Source organism: Alosa pseudoharengus, unplaced genomic scaffold (genome assembly GCF_046254945.1).
Source record: "Alosa pseudoharengus isolate Yale_2024_CS ecotype anadromous, Long Island Sound unplaced genomic scaffold, YU_APseudo_1.1 YU_APseudo_1.1_scf_22, whole genome shotgun sequence".
Taxonomy (NCBI): Eukaryota; Metazoa; Chordata; class Actinopteri; order Clupeiformes; family Clupeidae; genus Alosa; species Alosa pseudoharengus.
The window spans coordinates 486,702-509,201 of NW_027468680.1; the positions used below are offsets into that span (position 1 = coordinate 486,702).

A 22,500-nucleotide genomic window follows, 5' to 3' on the forward strand; every position below is an offset into this window, starting at 1 on the left:
GTGTGTATGTGTTTAAATATGCGTGGGTCGGTGTGTATTTAAAATGTGTGTGTATGTGTTTAAATATGTGTGGGTGGGTGTGTATTTAAAATGTGTGTGTATGTGTTTAAATATGTGTGGGTGGGTGTGTAATTAAAATGTGTGTGTATGTGTTTAAATATGTATGGGTGGGTGTGTATTTAAAATGTGTGTGTGTGTGTGTGTGTGTGTGTGTGGGTGTGCGCTTGTGTGTGTGGGTGCGCGTATGTGTGTGTGCGTGCGTCCGTGTGCGTGCGTGTGTGTTTGTGTGTGTATGTGTGTGTGTATATTTATGTGTGTGTGTGTGCGTGTATATGTGTGTGTGTGTGTGTGTGTGTGTGTGTGTGTGTGTGTGTGTGTGTGTGTGTGTGTGTGTGTGTGTGCGTGCGTGTGTATATGTGTGTGTGTGTGCGTGCATGTATATGTGCGTGCGTGTGTGTGTGTGCGTGTATATGTGTGTGTGTGTGCGCGTGCGTGTGTGTGTGTGTGTGTGTGTGTGTGTGTGTGTGCGCGTGCGTGTATATGTGTGTGTGCGTGCGTGTATATGTGTGCGTGCGTGTATATGTGTGTGTGCGCGTGTGTGTGTGTGTGTGTGTGCGTGCGCGCGTGTGCGTGTGTGCGTGTGTGTGCGTGCGTGTGTGCGTGCGCGTGTGTGCGTGCGTGCGTGTATATGTGTGTGCGCGTGTGTGTGTGTGTGTGTGTGTGAACAGGCGCAGCACTCGCACCATGTGATACAGCAGGTGTTGGGGCATCTGGACACACACAGTAAGAACACCCCTCGTGTCCGGGCCGGAATCGTCCAAGTGCTCCTGGAAACCGTCGCCATCGCAGCCAAGGGTTCCGTGGGTAAGTGTGTAGGGCTGTTTAAGAGTGTCTGTGTGTGTGTGTGTGTGTGTGTGTGTGTGTCTCTGTAGATATATACACGCACACACACACACACACACACACACACACACACACACACACACACACAGGAGAAGCAAGAGCCTCCATGATGAGAGAAAGGCTGAATGAGATTGTATGTACAGTGGTGTGTGTGTGTGTGTGTGTGTGTGTGTGTGTGTGTGTGTGTGTGCGTTTGATGGAGAGTTGTATGTACAGTGGTGTGTGTGTGTGTGTGCGTTTGATGGAGAGTTGTATGTACAGTGCTGTGTGTGTGCGTGTGTGTGATGGAGAGTTTTAGTGGTGTGTGTGTGTGTGTGTGATAGAGAGTTGTACAGTGGGCATCGCTTTCAAATGGCCACTTCAGTCGCGCATTACGAGGCGTGAAGCTGCGTGAAGCTTTAGTACCACTTTCAGCCACTGTGCGTCGCTCTGCCACTGTACATCGCTCTGTCAGTAGCCTGACTGCCGCCCCTTCTGAAAAAGCAGGAGGCTACCAAACATAATTGTTACCGAGAGGAATCCCAGCCTACGAATTCAATAACAAAATAAATCATGCATAATTAAACATTACCTCGATTAAGGCTACTTGGGTATGGCTTAAGGCTTGACTACACTGTGGTAGCGAAAATCGAAATCTGCTATGTTATTGTCAGTGTTGGGGGCAATGCAACTACGCAAATCAAAACAGTGTCTTAATTTGCCCTACTTCTTGACTGCAATGTAGTCAATTGACTGCTTGACATGTCATTTTTATTTTTCTGTACAATAAACAAATACATCTGCTTTATGCCGCAGAATTACATTCATATTTGGCTGACTACAGACGCGCCACTTCCCTCCCGATATTCCAAGATTAAGATAGTAGCCTATACAAAAAGCGTACTATCATAAAAATTCGTTAAAACGAATAGCTATTTGCAATTTGACAAAACACTGGTCCTCATTTTGCGAATGCGAGGACGATATGAGCCTGTTGCATTTAGTTAGATGTCCGAGTCAAGCATGTTTGAAAACCACTGGCACGTAATCACAATAATTTAACACATGACAGTTGGATAGCCTACTTCATCATGTCCCCATGCCTACATTTTTGTGAGTAGCATAGAGATAGTTAAAAACAATAAAGTAGCCTAGGCCTATGTCTCTCCGTTTGGGACATTGAAAACTTATATTTTTAATAGGGTAGACTACCGTCGGAGATGCTGACTGGCAAAGGCCTCGGGATAACACGTTATCTCCACTATGATCAGTCGCCCCTTGATCAAAGTGGGGAATTAAATAAAAGTTTGAGAACCACTGGCTTAACAAGTTACCTGCAGTCCAGAGCAATATTCTGATGATCGGCGATGATATCGGCAAATGTTTGTTTTCCAAAGTAAGAATTTCACTTGACCATGCACCTTCGACAATGAATAGCTCATTACACTTGTTACTGTTAAACGTAGGCCTAACTGGTATCATTACAAACATTATTCTGTGTCCTAAAACTGGCATATTTTATGGCAATGTGTCATGTAAATTCGTTGCAAAATCTAGAGAAATGTGTGAGGTGGTCAGCGGGGGACAATTGACCGATCCCAAGCCACGCCCCCTTTTAATATGTCACAATGAGGACTTCGGAGGACCTCGGTCAATTTTGAAACTAGTGTCCGTTCTGTAATACGCCGGTTATGCGAATGCTATAATGCTTCTTTTGTGAGTAGCCTAAGTAACTAAATAACTAAAGAGCTCAAAAAGGTTCAAAGATAAGCCTGAGATACTTGTAGAAGTGACATCCGATATCCTGACCGTGTGAAACGTTAACACACATAGCATAGGCCTAACTTTGCATAACTTTGGATAGCTACTTTTCAGTAAAGAAATCTGAGTGTGTACAAAAATGTTGCCTTTATTTGTGTTCATAACTACACACAAAAACATAACTAAATCTGGTTTCCACTGATGAAACGACAACATAAGCCTACGCAAAAAATTATACCTACCTTGCAGGAACTGAACTCGCATCATACGAAAGACGCGCAAAAGGCTACAGTAGGCCTACACCTTCAATCACGTATCGCCTTACACACAACAAGAATAAGCCTACTTTTAGCTTTGCTACCTTGCCATGTTTAACTTGGGATAGAAGACTGTTCACAGAAATAAGCTAATGATCATTTTTTCAACAAACGCAATAATAGCCTAGGGTACAACCGGGACGATTGAAACGGGGGACGAATGAAACATTCCGGTTTTCTCCAAGTGCAACGATGATAGACAGTCATCATTTGGACAAAACATAGAGCATATTAACCTCCGTTGCTCAGCCAAATGCCTTCCTGTTACGGAGTTACAGGCGATAAACGATTTTTGATGGTCACAAGTTTACATCATTAGCGGTTTATTTTTTTTTGATTATTAAAGAGTGTTTTTCATTTAAAGGTTTGACTTCATGCTTATTCAGTAGAGCATTTAGTGCTCTCCCCAATCCCAGACGTTCACATTGCATGTTTGTTTGTAATGGATGCAAAACAGCCTATAATGCTAGATGTCTATGGCGGGACGATTGAAACACCTGTTTCATTTGTTCCGACCAGGCAGTAAACCCCATTTATTCTAAGTCAATGCACACATATCTGTGTTTATACTATATTTTATGCAGGTGAGACATGGAAAAGTAGTTTTAGAAAGATGCAAATATATTTGGGGCTATCAGGTAGGGGGTCGAGTTTTGCCATGTTAACCTATGGAGACCGACGGCGTTCTCCCACACTTTCCTGCAAACTTGTCCGACTTAGCAACAGTAACTATGGGACTGACAATGGGAGGAGGGGCTTGGGATCGGTCAATTGAGACACATTTGTCTTTACAAATTGTGTTATTACTTGAACATTCCACACATATCCACAGCTGTGGTAGGCCTATCAGGGGCAGGAGGATTACTGTTAGCGCAGGCTTTATATACAATTCTTCAACAGGAGGCCTCGAATGCAGGCTTGCCCTGTGGTTTGCGCAGCCTACAGTAAATAACAGACCCGCCACAATGTGCGGTATGATGCTTTTTTTACGAGCAAGATGTTTTTGGTGCCCTACGCACACTGCATGTTCTTAAATAACAATGATCATCAGTAATATTCGACCATTAATTTGTGTAAATGGGCAAGCGTGACCACCTTGATTGGCTGATGATTGTAACGCGGGCATGATTCCAAACACCTCCCTTACGATAATGAGTGACAGGTGACAGGTCTCAGAATGCGTGCGCTACACAAGGACGGAAGATGATGAATAACTGGGGCCGTAGGCTATTCAGAAAGGCTTTTATCTTACCACTAGGAGTAGGCTACTCCTAAATCGCACTAAAAGATTTTAGCTTGGAGTTTTCTCTTAAAAGTTATTCACAAAGCCTTTCAGACAACTCCTAAACTAGGAGTGAGTCCAAAGTATAGAAGTAACATTCTTTGGTGAGTCTTCGTTGCTATGGATGACGTCATCACTCATGCACGAGCTTGACTGAAGTGACCACCTTGATTGGCTGACGATTGTAGCGCGGGAATGATTCCAAACACCTCCCTTCCGATGATGAGTGACAGGTGACAGGTCGGAGAATGCGTGCGCTACACAAGTAGTGAGAAGGACGGAAGATGATTAATAACTGAATAAAAAGGCCTAGCCTAAATGAATAAAGAGTAAGGCAAAACAAATAGCCTAGTAGCCTAATGAAACATAGGCCTATGGATTGATGCAGTACCTTTGCAACATTATTAAATTAATCTGTCACCATATGCCTAGGCTACGTTTGCAAAGAGAACATTTTAATTTGATTCACAATGAAATGTTACATTTAATTTACATGTTAACAATGAGTAGTTTTGGTTGTTGTTGGTGGCGTTATTGCATTCCTTTTATGAATGCAAAATTGTTCCCTCGCGATTGGAAGCTCCTGTTGCCGCATAGCACATTTCAAAACATCGCAGCGTAAAATGCCACAAAAAGCTGTTTATGAATAGGTCTTAGTGAGTTAGGAGTCCTCTCGAATTCTTTTAAGCTGTCCCAGACTTTTAGGTGCTATACTTTTGGTCTAAAATGCTTCGTGAATTACTTTTTGTGAAAAAAATTAGGAGTCCTAAAGTTAGGAGTGACACGCCCATTATTTTTAGGAGTGGCTCCTAAATTCGCCAGTTAGGAGCTACTTTTAGCCTTAAAATTCTTTGTGAATACGGCCCCTGAATAAAAAGGCCTAGCCTAAATGAATCAATAATAAGGCAAAACAAATAGCCTAGTAGCCTAATGAAACATACGGATTGATGTAGTATCTTTGTAACATTATTAAATTATTCTGTTACTATGCCTACGTTTGCAAAAGAGAACATTTTAATTTGATGCACAATAATGTTACATTTAATTTACATTTTGACAATGATTAGCCTAGTTTTGGTTGTTGTTGGTGGCGTTATTGCATGTTAGTTATGCCTACAATGCAAAATTGCTTCCTCACTATTGAAAGCTGCATAGGATTTCAAAACACGGCAAAATGCCGCAGGTTTGTGAATAGGTCTGTGAGTTCTTTTAAGCTGTCAGAGGTGGGAAGGTGTGATTTGTTGGGGGGCAGGGCCGGATTAACTGGTCACAAATGTCTGATGGCCCCCCTTCCCCCCCAGCCAACATGAATCGGGTGGTCAGTTAATAGGCTGAAGATTTTTCCTGCCATCTAAGGCAGCGGTCCCCAACCACCGGGCCGCGGCCCGTACATTCCTAACCGGGCCGTAGCCTACGACATGAGTTTTAAAAAAATGCATGCAAACTAAACTCAATTTAATTCGCAATAATGTAACGTTTTTACATGGCATAGGCCTATATGCAGTTGTTTGATTGCACGCATGTTTGCATTTTGCAAGGTCTATTTTCTTACGTCTGTCCCGCCTTCAACACTTTACATATTGCCTTCAGCGCTGCGCAGCCTCAGGTCAGCTCACTTCACTTGATCAGTTCTTGGCGAACGGTAGTGTCACACGAAGTTAGCTAAACTGCTAGAATGAGCAACAAAAAACAAGCATCTTTAGCAGACACTGGCCAGGGTGTTTAAGTTGCGAGAGCCGCTGCAGAGATTTCTTACAGAAAAAAAGTCACCGTTAGCTGCACATTTTAGTGATGAGGACTGATGTGGCATATTCGGGTTGCTTAATGACCTCAACCTGTCACTCCAGGGGAGAATGACGACTGTCTTTAAACTGGCAGATAAAGTCGCTGCATTTAAAGCCAAGCTTGATTTGTGGGGACGAATGGGGACGGGGTGTATTTGATATGTTCCAAACAGTAGTGGGGGTTTTGGGAGAGACTGAGGCAGGGCCCTTTCTCTTGCAGCTGGTGCGCGATCACCTTGTTGCGCTTTCAAATGAGTTTGAGCGTTAGGCTACTTCCCATCCTCCAAAGATCCACGGCAAACCAATGAGTGGGTCTGCAACCCATTTGTCCATATCCCGAATAGTCCTAACATGTCAGCGCAGGAGGAAGAGCAGTTGATCGAAATTGCAAATGACGGTGGTCTTAAAAGTGTGTATGAGGAAACCTCTCTGGCGGGTTTTTGGATCAAAACCAAAGCAGAATATCCCGAGATAGCCGTAAAAGCGCTGAAAACGTTGCTACCATTTCCAACCACGTATCTATGCGAGGCCGGGTTTTCTGCAATGACTGCAACTAAAACCAAATTGCGCAATCGACTGGACATTTCAAACACACTGAGGGTGTCACTGTCTTGTTGCAGGGAAACAAGCACAGGGCTCCCACTGATTATATTCGTAATGCACGTTTAGTTCCCATGTTTTGTTCCCATATTTTGTTAAGCATTTTCACACTTGATAGATGTAGCTTCAAGTTGTTCAATTTTCATTGTTCATATTGTTCCATTTTCACTTCTTCAAGTTCACGTTTTTCACGTTTTTAAGAGTTCGTTACCTTCACTGTTCATACATAACTGGAGCTAGTTCTTTTCAAGTAATGCATGCACAACACATATGGAACATGGAACTCCCGAAACCCCCCCACGGTCCGTGAAAAAAAAATGGGAATCAAACCGGTCCATGGTACGTAAAAGGTTGGGGACCCCTGATCTAAGGCACGAGCGCATCTGTGAGGCCAAGCTTCAGCTTGCAAGCTTCCAAGATTCAGAACTGAAGAGCTGTGGACGGCACGGCACGGTATGCCCAATGAAAATAAATTAACGCAACGCAATGCAACACAACACAGACACCGCTTCTCTCGTCAGTCACTGACATGAACGAAACACAGAACCCGCTTCTCTCACGGCAGTCACTGACAGTAGCCTAGAATAAATACATGGGGAAAAACACTTCCCCATGACAAAGACATCGTAAAACACTGAAAGTTAATATTTTGTCACTAGCAACATATCGGAACTCCCCCTACCGTCGGTCCCGTATTTCCACCGTCTTGCGTGTACGTGTCACTTATATCCATTTCTATACAAACCAAGACAGCGGACTCCTAAAGAGACGCAACCACCCACACCATAGGTGTATCTAAATTAGCTATGTACCAAAAATGACATTTTACCGTGACTCAAAGAGCTGTAAACAGTGTTGTAAAGGCTGCGTGTACACAACCGCTTGGAGGTCCAGTGGAATTTTAATTTCATGACAAGAATTCTCGGTCTAACCGTCCATGTGCCGTTAAGAACCAAACCAGATTTTGTTCAAATCTACACACCTATGGCTACTGAAAATGTAAGGTTAATTTAGCAAATGTTATTTTGAAGTGTTAAAAAACATCGTTGTTTTAGAATTTCTGAACAAAAGTGGTGATAATTGGGGGTGTTACGATACATCTGTCCTTTGTCAAATGTGTTATGTTCCAAGTAGCCTATGCGTAATTCTGCTGCATAAAGTTGTATGTTTATGACATTCAAGTAAGGAAAACGATGATTTGAAGACATCTGTTTCGTTGGAAGGGCAAGGGGTAGCAACAGGGCAACACAGAGACAGGCCCAATGGCAGGGTTGTTATGAGAGTATTATAATCTGGGATAGCCTATTCTACGGCAAGACAGCGGGGGAAAGTTAAAATACGTGATAAACACGGAAAAAGTTGGCATGCATTGTTTCGGTCCCCATGCACAGGGATTATTTGTCATATTATTAATCACATATGATTATTTGTGAAATTGTGCAAACAGGCGCAACACATTTGAAAAGGAAGGACTGGTAGCATGCAAGCTCACGAAAGATGGATTTAAGAACGTTATCACAGTGTGTGGCTGTGGCGCAAAGCAGCTCGGGCGGAAGACATGCGACAATTGGCAAGGGGAGGGTCATGTCTTTAACAATTCTGTCGGAGGGTCATTGAACAATTTCTAGCAGGCAAGGGAGGGTCATGCAATTTTTGACTGAAGCACTAAAAATTCCTCCGGTGGCCCCTTCAATAAATAACGAACAGTCCCTAGATTGCTGCTGGGCTTGGTTCATGTCCGTTCACAACTCATTGCCGTCAAACGCGTCGCCTATCTCGCGGTTGCATGCATTACAAACAAACATGCAATGTGAACGTCTGGGATTGGGAAGAGCACTAAATCCTCTACTGAATAAGCACGAACTCAAACCTTTAAATGAAAAACACTCTTTAATAATCAAAAAAATAAACCGCTAATGAAGTAAACTTGTGACCTTAAAAAATCGTTTATCGCCTGTAACTCCGTGATAACAGGACGTAACAGGAAGGCATTTGGCTGAGCAACGGAGGTTAATATGCTCTATATTTTGTCCAAATGATGTCTGTCTATCATCGTTGCACTCGGAGAAAACCAGAATGTTTAATTTGTCCTGCGTTTCTTCTACGGCTGCAAACGGGATTCACTCGCAGTTAACCAAATATTTCTTTATTAGGGCAGGGCAGGCATATTTCTGGCTATTAAATTATTTCTAAACCAGTCTGCTAAAGTCTGTAGTGAAGTCTGTGTAGGGTTTTCCAGGCTCCATTTCTTTTTACGAGACACTCTTCTCACTTGAGCCATCTACCGGTTGTTTGGGTTGTTGCAGCGTCTCACTGGGAAAATACAAATTAAAGTCGCGTGATACCGCGTGATCCCACGCGCGGACCGCGAGTGAAGCTGGCCAAGTCGAAACACTGCCCACTGTATGTACAGTGGCCAGCTTAGATTCATAGCTGCTGTGCTCCCTCTGGTGGACAAACTACGCAAGGACTAATTCAGTGGAAGGATCACTCATTACTAAGCTGAATACTTCACCAAGAGTGAGAAAGAGTGTATATGTCTGTGAGAGAGTGTGTATGAAGTTGTGTATGTGAGTGTGTGTGTGTGTGTGACTTTATTTTCTCTCTCTGTTTTCATCCTTTCCTTGTTTTATCTCAGCAGCATGTGTGTGTGTGCATGTGTGTGTGTGTGTGTGCATGTGTGCATGTGTGTCCTTGTCACTTATGTCCATTTCTCTCTTTTTTGCCACTTTTCTCTGTCTCTGACCCCCCCCCCCCCGCGGCACGCACGCACACACACCCATGCACACACACACACATACACTCTCTTCTTTGTCCCTTCTCTCTCTCTCTCTCTCTCTCTCTCTCTCTCTCTCTCTCTTTTTCTTCCTCTCCATCAGGACCTGCGTCTTCTCATAGGGGTGGTGCCTACACCTGGGTTAACCCCACATGCTCACCGCCCAATCTCTGGTTGGGTAGGTTGATCGACAGGGCAAACAGCCAATCACACGTGGGTTAAAGCGTAACTCTCGCCAGAGTGCAACCTACGGCCTTTTCGTGAATGTACCCGAGTCAAACCTTTGTTTAAAAGCAGTTAGGATGGAAGCGCTACTTATAAGATTGACCGTATTGTCGTTTTTGGGCCAAATTGCCTTTTGAATGGTTGTGCTAGGGACACTACTATATCACTATAATCACTATAGTGATTGGTTTCTCAAAACCTTTCTTTTTATTAAACTCTGTGTACACAAACAATGTTGTCAATGCTGGAGTTCATGTGTAGAGACCCAGGTGATACTTCATGTCATGTGGTGTCCAGCCTTCTTAGTGTTTTAAAAATAGCTATTTGATAGTATGATCGCATCAAAATAATAGTGTCCCTAGCACTCCCATTCAAAAGGCCATTTTACCCGAAAACGACAATACGGTCTGTCTCGGGTACATTCATAAAAGATCCTAATTACCATTCTAATTATTCTTTTAAACACAAGTTTGACTCATAAACAAAAAGACCCTAATTTTAACCCCACTCTGAATTTCCCCTTGGGGATCAATAAAGTATCTATCTATCTTTCTTTCTATCCATCTATCTATCTATCTATCTAATTACCATCCTAATTATGCTTTTAAACAAAAAGACCCTAATTACCGTCCTAATTAAAGACCCTAGGTTTGGGTACATTCACAAAAAGACCCTAATTATGTACTAATTAACCCTAATTGGGGCAGCTACTGGTTAGTGCTTCGGACTTGTAGCCAGAGGGTTGCTGCTTCGAACCCCAACCAGTAGGTACGGATGAAGTGCCCTTGAGCAAGGCACCTAACCCCTCACTGCTCCCCGAGCGCTGCTGTAGTAGGCAGCTCACTGCGTCGGGATTAGTGTGTGTTTCACCTTACTGTGTGTTCACTGTGTGCTGAGTGTGTTTCACTAATTCACGGATTGGGATAAATGCAGAGACCAAATTTCCCTCACGGGATCAAAAGAGTATATATACTTACTTACTTATACTTAATTGCCATCCTAATTATGGCCCTAATTACCGTCCTAATTATGATCCTAAAATAGCCTTATTACTTTCCTAATTAAATACCCTAATTACCGTCCTAATTAAAGACCCTAACTACCATCTTAATTATGACCCTAGGTTGGGGTACATTCAGGTTGCATTCTGGCGAGAGTTACGCTTTAACTCCACATGCTCACCGCCCAGTCTGGTTGGGTAGGTTGATTGACAAGGCAAACAGCCAATCAGAAATCAGCACGCACTGCATTGACAAGTGGTCAATCAAATGTGACCCTGCAAGGCGAAACCAGTCGCTTTGGTAAAATGTACAAAATTAAGTTATTGTGCTCACATGAACGGCCATTAACTAAGCTTTCCAACGATATGTATATTGAGGGTATAGCAAAAAGTATCGCTAAGATAACCGCATGCAAAGTTGGCATGGTTCTCCTGTCACGATACGCCAGAAGAGGAGAAAATCACCTTTTTAAGTAAATTGTCACGTGCGATATTGTGAGGACACAGCTATTATTAGCCTTACAGCGTGACTTTGAAGCGGATGACTGACTATGTCTAGTTTTATCCACCGAGTGAGTGTCTTTTTCTGCCCCCTAGTTAATACCTGGGATTGTTGTAAGGTGTCACTATAGAATATAATTAATGTATGTCGGGGGAAGTAAGGGGAGAGGAAGTTCTGTGTACACAGATTGTGTATAGGCCTACTTTTAAAATGTGTTACGTAAATGGAAAACTTTACGTAACACCAGGATATTTCTAAAAGTTGGTGCTTTGGACCGTTCGTGCTCTGAAAGGCAATTCTTTCACATTCATATTCGGTTACATCTGCCAAGAACGATAGAGAGCTGACACATTGAGTAACGAGTAATGAGTAAATTTTAGCTCTACCGTAAAACCTTATAGCGGCGTAGACAAAGGGAATGACTGCTAATGTGTTGAATCTTCACCTAAATAAAGTCAGGGTTTAACAGTCAAAACGTTCAATTTCAATTCAATTTATTGTGCTTATATAGCGCCAAAACATTACACATGTATCATGGCGCTTTACAGAATGTAGGCAATCAGAGAAAAAGAAAAGAGGGAGAAAAGAAAAGGAAGAAAGAAAGGAAGGAAGGAAGGCCCATGGGTAACAGGGGCGAGGAAAAACGGGAGATACATATAGGAAGAAACCTCGAGCAGATCCACGATTCAAGGGCCTGACCCATCTGCCTTGGGTCAATACGGACAGTAAGGTCTATAAACAATGACAAATGCATATGACAGTCAGGTGTGGAGAATAGGACATGGTGTTTAAAGCACCTGAGGTGAAAGTTACAGAAGGTGGGGTGATTACGTGTCCGGTATGATAAAGCATAATCATGATTTAGTGAGAGAAAGTGCAATAGTCCGGCGTCGGAATTGTCCAGGAAAGAAAGTTATGAGGGGGCCAGTGGTGGGTCAGCAGACAGGCCAGAATCCGGGCAGAGTTGTCATAGGCAGGTGATGGGGCTGTACGGGCCAGGAATCCAGGTAGGGGGGCAGTAATACAGCAGTCAAGGATGGGACTTCAGGTGGGATGGGTAAGAGGAGGGCCAGGCACACGGATGGTTGATGACTGGTGATGATATACCTCACAAGTGAGGTACAGTAAGGGAGAAGAAAGAGAAATGTAGAATGGGTTAGTATTACTTGAAATCAATGTGGTTAATGTCAAGAAGTGATCAGTAGTGCTATATATTGTTACAGTAAATCATAGTGAGAAGAGAAGAGAGGAAGAGTTGAGAGAAAGAGGGTAGGAGAGAGAAGAGAGGGGAGGGGAGGGGGTTGTACGGCATGGCACATGAGAAGTCCATGACAGTACTATGCTATAGCAGCATAACTAAGGCATGGTGAGGGGTAGTCAACACCAGCGCAGGTATGGTCAGTGACCACCATCTCACGCGCCACTGGGGTGCCAGTCACACGAGGACTCAGCAGGGTGGTCCATTCCAAAATCCCCGAGATGGGTGAAGTTCCACACCGCACCATACCTAACTATGGGAGGCAGTAAAGAGGTATGTTTTAAGTCTAGATTTAAAAATAGGGAGGGTGTCTGCTAATCGAATTGAGGAGGGTAGATTATTCCAGAGGAGGGGTGTGTGATAGCTAAAAGCTCTGCCACCTACTGTCGTTTTTGAGATTCTTGGAATTACAAGAAGGCCAGTATTCTGTGATCGTAACGGTCTGGGTGGGTTATATGAGACTGGGAGATCTTTAATGGCTTTGTACGTTAGAAGTAATACTTTGAAGTCAATGCGACTTTTAACAGGCAGCCAATGTAGAGATGCCAGGATAGGGGAAATATGTTCATATTTTTTAGTTCTAGTGAGTGTGCGAGCAGCTGCATTTTGTATAAGCTGTAAGTTCTTTAGACAGGTGTTATTGCAGCCAGCATACAAAGCGTTGCAATAATCAATCCTTGAGGTTACAAAAGCATGGATTAATTTTTCAGCGTCTGGTAAGGATAAGGACTTCCTTATCTTTGAAATGTTCCTTAAGTGATAGAATGAAGTTTTGGTAATCTGTTTTATGTGATTACTTATTGATAGGTCTTGGTCAATTGTAACTCCTAAAACACTTGTGGATAAGGATAGTCGAAGATCAGTAAATGTAGCCTGTGATGAGGATAGGTTGTCCCTCATCTTTTTAGGACCTACAATCATGACTTCTGTTTTATCGGAGTTCAAAAGCAGGAAATTATTTGTCATCCATGTCTTTATATCTCTTATACATGTGTCAAGTTTGGCTAACGGAGTTAATTCGTCAGGTTTTACGGAAAGGTATAGTTGTGCATAAGAATGAAATTTAATGCCATGTTTCCTAATTTCAGAGCCTAGGGGAAGCATATAGAGAGAAAATAACAGGGGCCCTTGTACTGAGCCTTGAGGCACCCATATTTTACCATAGTCTGGATAGACGGTTTATTGTGAACCTGTACAAATTGTCTGCGGTTAGAAAGGTATGATCTAAACCAAGCGAGTGCTGAGTCTTTAATGCCTATCGAATGTTCAAGCCTGTGGAGTATGATGTCATGGTCTATGGTGTCGAAGGCAGCACTGAGGTCCAGGAGGACTAAAATTGATATATGTCCATTATCGGCAGCAATGAGGATGTCATTAAAAACTTTAACTAAAGCTGATTCAGTACTGTGGTGAGCTCTGAAACCAGACTGATATAATTCTTCGATTTTATTCATATGTAAGAAGGCACTTATTTGTTTGGACACTATTTTTTGTAGTATTTTCGACAGAAAAGGGAAATTAGATATAGGCCTATAGTTGGCCAGGCCGTTAGGGTCAAGGGTAGGTTTTTTGAGGGATGGCTTAATAACAGATAACTTAAACGACTGTGGTACATGCCCTGACAGCAGTGAGTTATTTATGATCTGGAGCAAAGCATTGTCCAAGAAAGGGAGAGCAGATTTCAGAAGATGAGTAGGAATAGGATCTAGTAGACTAGTTGTAGATTTTGATGAGGAAATTGTGGAAGTGAGGTCTAATATGTCGATCGGTGTAAATGAATTCAAAGTTGTTCGTCTCATCTGTGATTCAATTATGTTTTCGCTACCGTTCAGCAATGGAGTACGAATATCTGGTGAGACTGATTGGTTATTAATCTTATCTCTAATTGTTTCAATTTTGTCATTGAAAGAATTCAGTTTCGCCTTGCAGGGTCACAAATGTGTCAGCGGATGCGTGTGATTGGTTGGGTAAGTTAATTGACAGGGCAAACAGCCAATCACAATTGTGTGATTGGGTAAAGAGCCTGTGTTTGATAACTATGAGGAACAACATCAGACCCACTGTGTGTGTGTGTGCAGGTAGTTTGCGTCCATATATGGTAGATTTCTAGGCTTATGTGGGTGTCGGTGTGTGTGTGTGTGCAGGTAGTTTGTGTCCATACATGGTAGATTTCTAGGCTTGTATGTGTGCGTGTGTTGTGTGCGTGTATTGTGTGTGTGTGTGTGTGTGTAGGTCCCACCATGCTAAAGGTCTGTACTACACTCCTGAAACGTGTGTGTCTGTATATGCGTATCTGTGCTAGAGGTCTTTAACACACTCCTGAAACACCTGTGTGTGTGTTGTGTGCGTGTGCGTCTGTCTGTGTGTGCGTGTGTTGTGTGTGCGTGTGCGTGTGTTGTGTTGTGTGTGTGTGTGTGTGTGTGTGTGTGTGTGTGTGTGTGTGTGTGTGTGTGTGTGTGTGTGTGTGTGTGTAGGCCCCACTGTGCTGGAGGTGTTTAACACACTGCTGAAACACCTGCGCGTGTCTGTGGATGGGGAGCTCGCTGATGGGAGACGGGGATCCAGCAGTAGCGTGTCATCATCCCGCGCTAGAGACAGAGACAGCGTGTCATCATCCCGCGCCAGAGACAGTGATGAAAGGATTGTCCAGAATGCCATTATTCAGACTATAGGTTAGTGCATCCAATCCCATTTAATGACACACACACACATACACAAACGCGCGCGCGCACACACACACACACACACACGCACACGCACACGCACACGCACACACACACACACCTACACACACACAACACAACACACACAAACACACACACACACATACCCTTTACATCTAATACAGCCTCTGTGTCTTAACACACACACACACAGGGTTGGGTTGTGTGTGTGTGTGCTCGTGCAGTTGGTTCAGTGTCACGTGCTACGTTACGAATTCGTAACAAGTAATAAGTAATACACAACACTGACTACATTTGAAATTATGACAAACAATGTGTCCGAGACACACAATGTGTCAGAGATCTCAGAAAAGAGCTAAAGCATAAGATCAAGCTTGCCAAGCTTAATTACAAGAACAAAATGGAGGAAAGGTTCCCCAGGCGAGATGAGAGGGTTAGGGTAAGGGTTAGGAAGTGTCTTAACACCATGATGGGCGGGGGCGCTGCTGAGCATGGATAGAGAGTAGACATGTCCCAGACCAGCTCCTAAAACTTTTGACAATAATTTAATGCAAACTTAATATTTTGTGACTGCAAAATCGTCTTGATAGGCTATTACATTGCATATTTCTTGTGAAATGCCGAAGTCAAAGAGAAACACCCCTGAACGTGAAACTCCGAGTAAAGGCAACGGTGTCAATGTGGAGAGCGCTAGCAGGGATGGCTATCCTGAACCTACATTAGCCAACGTGATTAGCCTAATTGAAAAGTTCAGGGAAGAGACACACACTTCTATCAACACTCTGCAAACGACTGTATTATCAATTGGTGGCCGCCTGGATGATGTTGAAACCTCGCTGAGAGATGTAGATTCGAGAACAACAACTTTGGAAAGCTTCGCAGCTAAACTGGCTAAGCAAAATGCTAACCTATGTGAGAGGCTAGAGGATCTGGAGTCTCGCAGCCGCCGCCGCCAAAACCTGCGAGTGATAGGCATCCCGGAGGATACTGAGGGACCACAGGTGACAGCATTTATGGACTTTTTCAGCGAGACCCTGGGAATGCCCGTCCAGCCAAATCAACTGCCCATCTATGATCGGGCTCATAGAAGCCTGGCGCCTAAACCAAAGGACCCCAATCGACCCCCCCGGCCGATCATTGTACGGGTGCATCATGACCAGATCAGACGCGAAATACTTCGACTATCACAGGAGAAGGGCGAGCTATACTTTCGAAAGCGCAGGGTTCACATTTTTCAGGATTGGCCTCCAGATGTTGCTCGTCGGAAGGCTGCTTTCAAGGATGTCAAAGCGAAGATGAAGGATCTCCCTGGTGTACGGTATGGCCTGCTCCCTACTGCAAAGCTACAGGTGATTTTTCAAGGTAAGCGAGAAGTGTTTGACAAGCCCGAGGAGGCAGAGACTTTCTTTGACCCAACAATCTCTCCGCTGCTGAAATCCACGACAAACGATGCAGAAACTAGGGGAGAGAATGGCAGTGACATAGATACTCAGTGTGATTAATGCTACTGACAAGCGGCGGCATACCCATTTTTTTTTTCTTCTAAATATTGCTTGTTAATGGACATTGCTGCCAAATCACCTAAAGCGGATGGACAAAAAAAAAAATCACATTTACAGTGGATGTCGCCATGTTCTAACCATACGTTCGAATTTAGTTATGACTAGTTATCGAATTTAGTTATGTTTATTAAGTGTGCTTGCTGAAAGCAGCACACTTATTGTTCTTCTTAAGTTTTATTATTCCCGTCTACCCTAATTTTTTGTCAGCTCTAGCGCCTAGGCCCTTTGAGACAGAGACACCGTTCCAACTTTAAAACGTCCGGTCAGTACCGGTGTAAGTTGGTCGGGAAGATGACGTCAGGTGGGCGTTTCGTTCGTCCGCCATATTGGATTGAAAAGAAAGCGAAACTAAATTTTCACAGGTCACAAATTTGGTCCGAACGCCACGAAACTTGACGTACATTATCCTTGGACCAAGCCTCACAAAAGTTACCGGAAGGATTTTTGATTTTCGAAAGCGTTTGCCCGTGACAGCCAAACGAAATCGGCGGCGAAGCTCCGAAACAGGAAGTCATCCATATCTCAGGAACACTGTCACATATCGATACCAAATTTTGTATATGAACTGGGGACTTCAGTGTGAGGGTGCATAAGCTAAAAAAAAAAAAGAAATATTCCAAAAGTTTCCATCATTTGGTAAACCACCCACAGGTATTTGGTAACTCTCACCCATTCACCTTAACACCATTCACCTTCTATCACAATGCCTTCCAAGTATGCTCAATGTCTCTGGGCAGCCACAATGTCTCCGGGCAACCTTGCCCAATCATGAAATCCTTGCTCTGCCATGGGATAGTATGGACTTACGAACTGAAACAGCAAGGAGAACAGTAGCTATATATAGCTTACATAATAGAGTTGTTTTCACATTGACGGTATTCAAATTAAATTTTTCATTATTGTTAAATATCATGATGGGAGAGTATTATTAAAAATGTTACAAGTATGCAAATGCATATGTTTACTGGCATTTAGGTTTTACTGTGTTGTTTTGTTGTAAAGACATGCAAGGCATTCTGGGCCGTAATGAACAGTGACGGCAGCACTCCATAGGCTACGTATTAATATGAATAGGTGTTTCTGTAAACCTAGGGACAATAAACAGCTATCTCTGTTACAAAAAAGAGCTGGTAATCGCTCATTGAAGAGGGTACTATGATAAAAAGATTGTTTTCCTAAAAGCATGGAGTTGACGAAAGAATAAACAAGCAATGTCACGTTAATGTTAAATAGCCTAGAACTATCTGAACGCTAGGTGGCAACGTTGTATTACATTTCACTAGTGTAGCCTACTTGAAATATGGTGTGAGATTCACAAGTAAGGAAGGTGCAAATATTATGTATTTTATCATGGGAAATTATTGGAAATGTTATTTCTTGTTTATTCTAATTGCAAACCACACACATCCATTCGGAATCACACGTACACATTTAATACTGAAAGACTGTCATTTTGTTTATTTGATGTTGCCTTAGCAACACAGCCTTCAGAGCAAAGATTCTAGAACAGGGCTTCAGAGAGACACGTTTTGAGTTTGTGGCCAAGAACCTAAAATATCGGTTTCCATGTGCTGGATGGTGTGCGTCCTTTATGAAAGTAAGTGTTTTATACAGTTAACGTTACAGACATAATGAGTCATGTTGTAGTGGTCAACATAAATGTGCCCCTTCTGTTATTAGAATGCTAAGCGGAGAAGCATGCTAAGCAGAGATTTAGTATCATTAATTTCTTGTGTGGCTAGCTATAGAGAGGAGGAGATGTAGTGCTATGTTGCTAATTGGGATTTATGTTGTTTAGCGTAATGCCATGGTCATTTGATATGAGATGCTTGCACTCGTAACTTCGTCACGTGTAACTTTAGGACTGCTATTTTTTTTTTTACTAACAGTAATTCACGAAGCACTTTAGCCCTAAAAGTAGCACCTACGTCTGTAACAGCTTAGAAGTGGCAAGGACTCCTAACGCGATGTTTTGAAATGCGTCTACTATTGTCTACAGGAGCTTCCAATCGCCGAGGGAACTTGCATTGTAGGCATAACTAAGGGATGCAATAACACCACCAACAACCAAAACTAGCCTATTCATTGTCAACATGTACATGAAATGTAACGTTTCATGTGAATCAAATTAAAATGTTTTCTTTGCAAACGTAGGCATAGGCGTATGGTGACAGATTAATTTAATAATGCTGCTGTGTGAATCACGGTAAGCGTGAATGAAGTGGCCACTTCTTAATGGGACCCACTGTATGGAAGTGGGCTAAGTAAAATAGAGATGTTTTAAATAAGATAAGGTTAATCAGAATTCTATGATATGCCCGCTTGACAACGGCAGAGATAGAACTGGCCTTTGGCCATAGCAACCATCCATTTAGAACGACTGGCCTTCATAGCAACCAAAGATCTGAGCTGTGTTGCAATGTGAGGCAAAGTATAGAAAGGTGATGAAACATGTCAAGAGACAGGTCAAGAAATATAGTGCAATGTAGACAGTAGTATACAGTTGATTTACAGACGGTGGTTTAGAGTAATATGAAGTAGGCTATTCCTTTATTCTGAGATAGGCTACATCAATAGGCTCTCAAAACAACCCCAGGCTCACAAAACAATCCCAAACAGACATAAGGTCTTTATAGAGCAAATCCATATAGATTATTTGTCAAATAAACCAGTAAAACATAATTTGTGGGATGGAATATATAACATTCACACTCATAGCTCATATATTTTTTTTAATAAATCAGTGAAAAAGTATCCTGACAAACAAGCAGATTTTTAATGCCTTGGTCATATTTCATAATTTCAATTCCTCTGTAGGTTACCTGATAGCCCAGTTTGAGAGGCGCAAGACGCGTGACATTATTTATTTTTTGCAGCCAATCACTGCTGTCATTTTATTTTATTGATTTGATCTCAGTCATAGAAGCTAAATTCGAAGGCAGGCCAAAGGTAAAATCCAACAAATCGCATTCAACCCGCAAGCCAATAGTTGAATAGCCCTCTCCTAAAGCTTTTGAGATATTGCCACTGTTCCAACATTGAAAGGCACTGTTACAATGTCTGGATCAAGCCAGGTTCAGCATAGCGTATGCCACTGTCCGCTCACGTTGCTGACCGGACCAGGGCAAGCACACTTCCCGCCGGAAATGCAGTCTAGTTCTCTTTTGATCTTTGATGTGGAATGGCTTGGGATAATGTGTTGCTGTGTGTTACCATTGCCTGCGAAAAAACTTTGTAAGTTTATCACACAGCAGTCTGTGTAGTAGCAACTAGCTATGGCTACATCATTATGTCGCATACTGTTCACAAGATAACTGATATGCTGCGCTCAGCCCGCAGCTGCTATGTTTGCTGTTGAATTGTTCATATGTAGGAGCGCTGGTTCTAGTGCAAAATGCACAATCGTGTGCACTTCAACGTCAGGGAAGTGTCAAAGGGGTGGGCTAGGGTTTTGTTTATGTGTGTTTTGTTCATTTTTGTTTGGTCAGAAAACAGGTCCTTTTATGTCATGCATATAATAGCATACGTATACGAATATACGTCGTTTCTGAACATCTATGCCCCCCCAAATCACACGCCATGACATATTCCTTGACAATACTGACCCTACCAATTTAGTTACGCAAAGTTATACAGTATTCTGTAAGACAATGAACTACATATCACCCCATTGAAGAGGAACAGAATGAACCCAGACCTATCAAAGTTTTGCAATAAGTGTAAGATGGAGGAAGGTTCATATGCCCACTGTCTATTCGACTGTGTACATATTCACACATTTTGGAAAGATGTCCTTAAAGAAATCAGTAACATAATGGGGCAGGCACTGAACATCTCTCCCTTATTCTGTATTCTTGGTATAGACCATCCTCCTGATATTCCTTCTAATCAGCTAAAACTTCTTAAAATCTGCTCTTTTGTGCTAGAAGATGTATTTTATTAAAGTGGGTGTCAGAGGAACCCCCTAGCTTTGCACAGTAGATGAGCAGTGTAATGGAGTTTATGCCCCTAGAAGCCCTTAGCTTCTATTTGAGAGAGGAACCGTTTCAGTTTCATAATTATAACCTACTTGGGGACTGATTGTCTGCGTACAGTAACAATAGGGCTGCATGGGATGGCCTGGGGTGAAGAGATCTTTATTGTCTTTATATGTGTGCATTCCTGATTTGTATTGCTCGATGAATTATTGTACTTTCATTTGAAACGGTCATGACCTGTAAAAAATAAATAAATAAACAAACAAAAAAACACCGTGATGGGCAGGACTCAGAATGCTGGCACGATCCAATACCCAGAGCCTGCTGCCTTTGCAGAGGAACTGAATGCTTGCTATGGCAGGTTCAACAATGCAGGTCCTGCGGAGGGTTGGGTCCCACACACCATGAGCTCTGAACATCTGTGTGGAGGAGGGTTGGGTCCCACACACCATGAACTCTGAACATCTGTGTGGAGGAGGGTTGGGTCCCACACACCATGAGCTCTGAACATCTGTGTGGAGGAGCAGAGGGTGGCCTCCATCTTTACCTGTCTCCATTCCACCAAAGCTCCTGGCCTCCACCTTTAAGCTCCTGGCCCGGATGGGCTGAAAGGACGGATCTGAAAGGAGCGTGCGCCTCAGCTAGCTGGTGTGATGACACTTTTCCAGCTTTGTACCCAGGGCATGGAAGGAAACTACCATCATACCTGTTCCCAAACGACCTAAAGTCAAAGCGATGACTGACTTCAGATCATCATACCTGTTCCCAAACGACCTAAAGTCAAAGCGATGACTGACTTCAGATCATCATACCTGTTCCCAAACGACCTAAAGTCAAAGCGAAGACCTGTGGCGCTTCCCTCTATCCTCTGGAGAGAGTTGTTGCAGATGAGCTCATCACCATGGAGAGAGCTTGGACCCACTACAGTTTGCTTATAAATCAAAGTGAGGTGTGGAAGACGCTCTTCTGTACACCTGGACTCTCATAACTCCTGACTCTTTTGGACACTGTACCAAGACACCTGGACTCTCATAACTCCTGTTCCACAAAACAGCCATCTGATCTTTATATACAAGCAGTGGAAATAAAATCCAACTTCATCCAATCATCCAAGAACTCTGATAAGCGAACGTTACTATAGATTAGCGGTTCCCAAACTTTTTTCCCGCGGACCACCTTCTACATCCTGACTCGGCTCGCGTATCCCCACCATCCAACACATAAAAGATTAACACATTCTATTGACGCATTCCAGGCATCATGTTTAATTAGCCGCCCTACATGATAACAAAATCAAAATCAAAATGTGCAACTGGTCTATGAACTCTCACGCTAAAAAAACAGTGTGGAGACATTAGACTGGTTAGATAGCACCTCACTGCAAACCACACACTGTAGCTTTTGAGCAGTCTGTCTCCCAATCCACGTGAAGACTAGGGCTATATGCCTCATCATACTTTCGTTTTCTTCATGCAGTCTTTTCTGTCTCTTCCTTTCTTTTATCCCCCTGCGCTCCATCTCCAACTCCATCATTCTGCCCCCCACTCCATCGTTACCCGTCTCCTGCTCTGATATCTCCCTTCTCCTCTTCGATCACTTTAATTCGGCCTTTTGGACAGTGTCCCTGTTTTTAGCCAGTTTTCCATGTTTGCGCAGCCTTCTACTTCCACGTCCACGAAACTAACGCGCCAGATATTCTGGCTGCCCGCAGGAAATCACGTGTATTGTGTGTAGCTTATATTTTAATGAATACATAGCCTATTATAGAGTTTACAAAGGATTTCCTTTAATTTCACATTTCCATATTATTATAACCCGATTCAAAAGTATGTATTATTTTTGAATTAATTAGAGTATTAATTAATGAATAATTTTTAACTCCTTTCCGCC

At 42.9% G+C, this 22,500-nt stretch overlaps 1 protein-coding gene across 2 annotated transcripts in view; it reads left to right on the plus strand.

The window, feature by feature from the left end:
* efr3a (EFR3 homolog A (S. cerevisiae)) overlaps nucleotides 1-22,500 on the plus strand; it is a 121,304-nt gene that overhangs the window by 62,309 nt on the left and 36,495 nt on the right. For both annotated transcript variants that reach the window (XM_076300164.1, XM_076300165.1), the window contains exons 10-11: nucleotides 729-864; nucleotides 14,862-15,059. In XM_076300164.1, coding sequence (XP_076156279.1) covers nucleotides 729-864; nucleotides 14,862-15,059 — 334 coding nt within the window. The remainder of the gene's footprint in view (nucleotides 1-728; nucleotides 865-14,861; nucleotides 15,060-22,500) is intronic.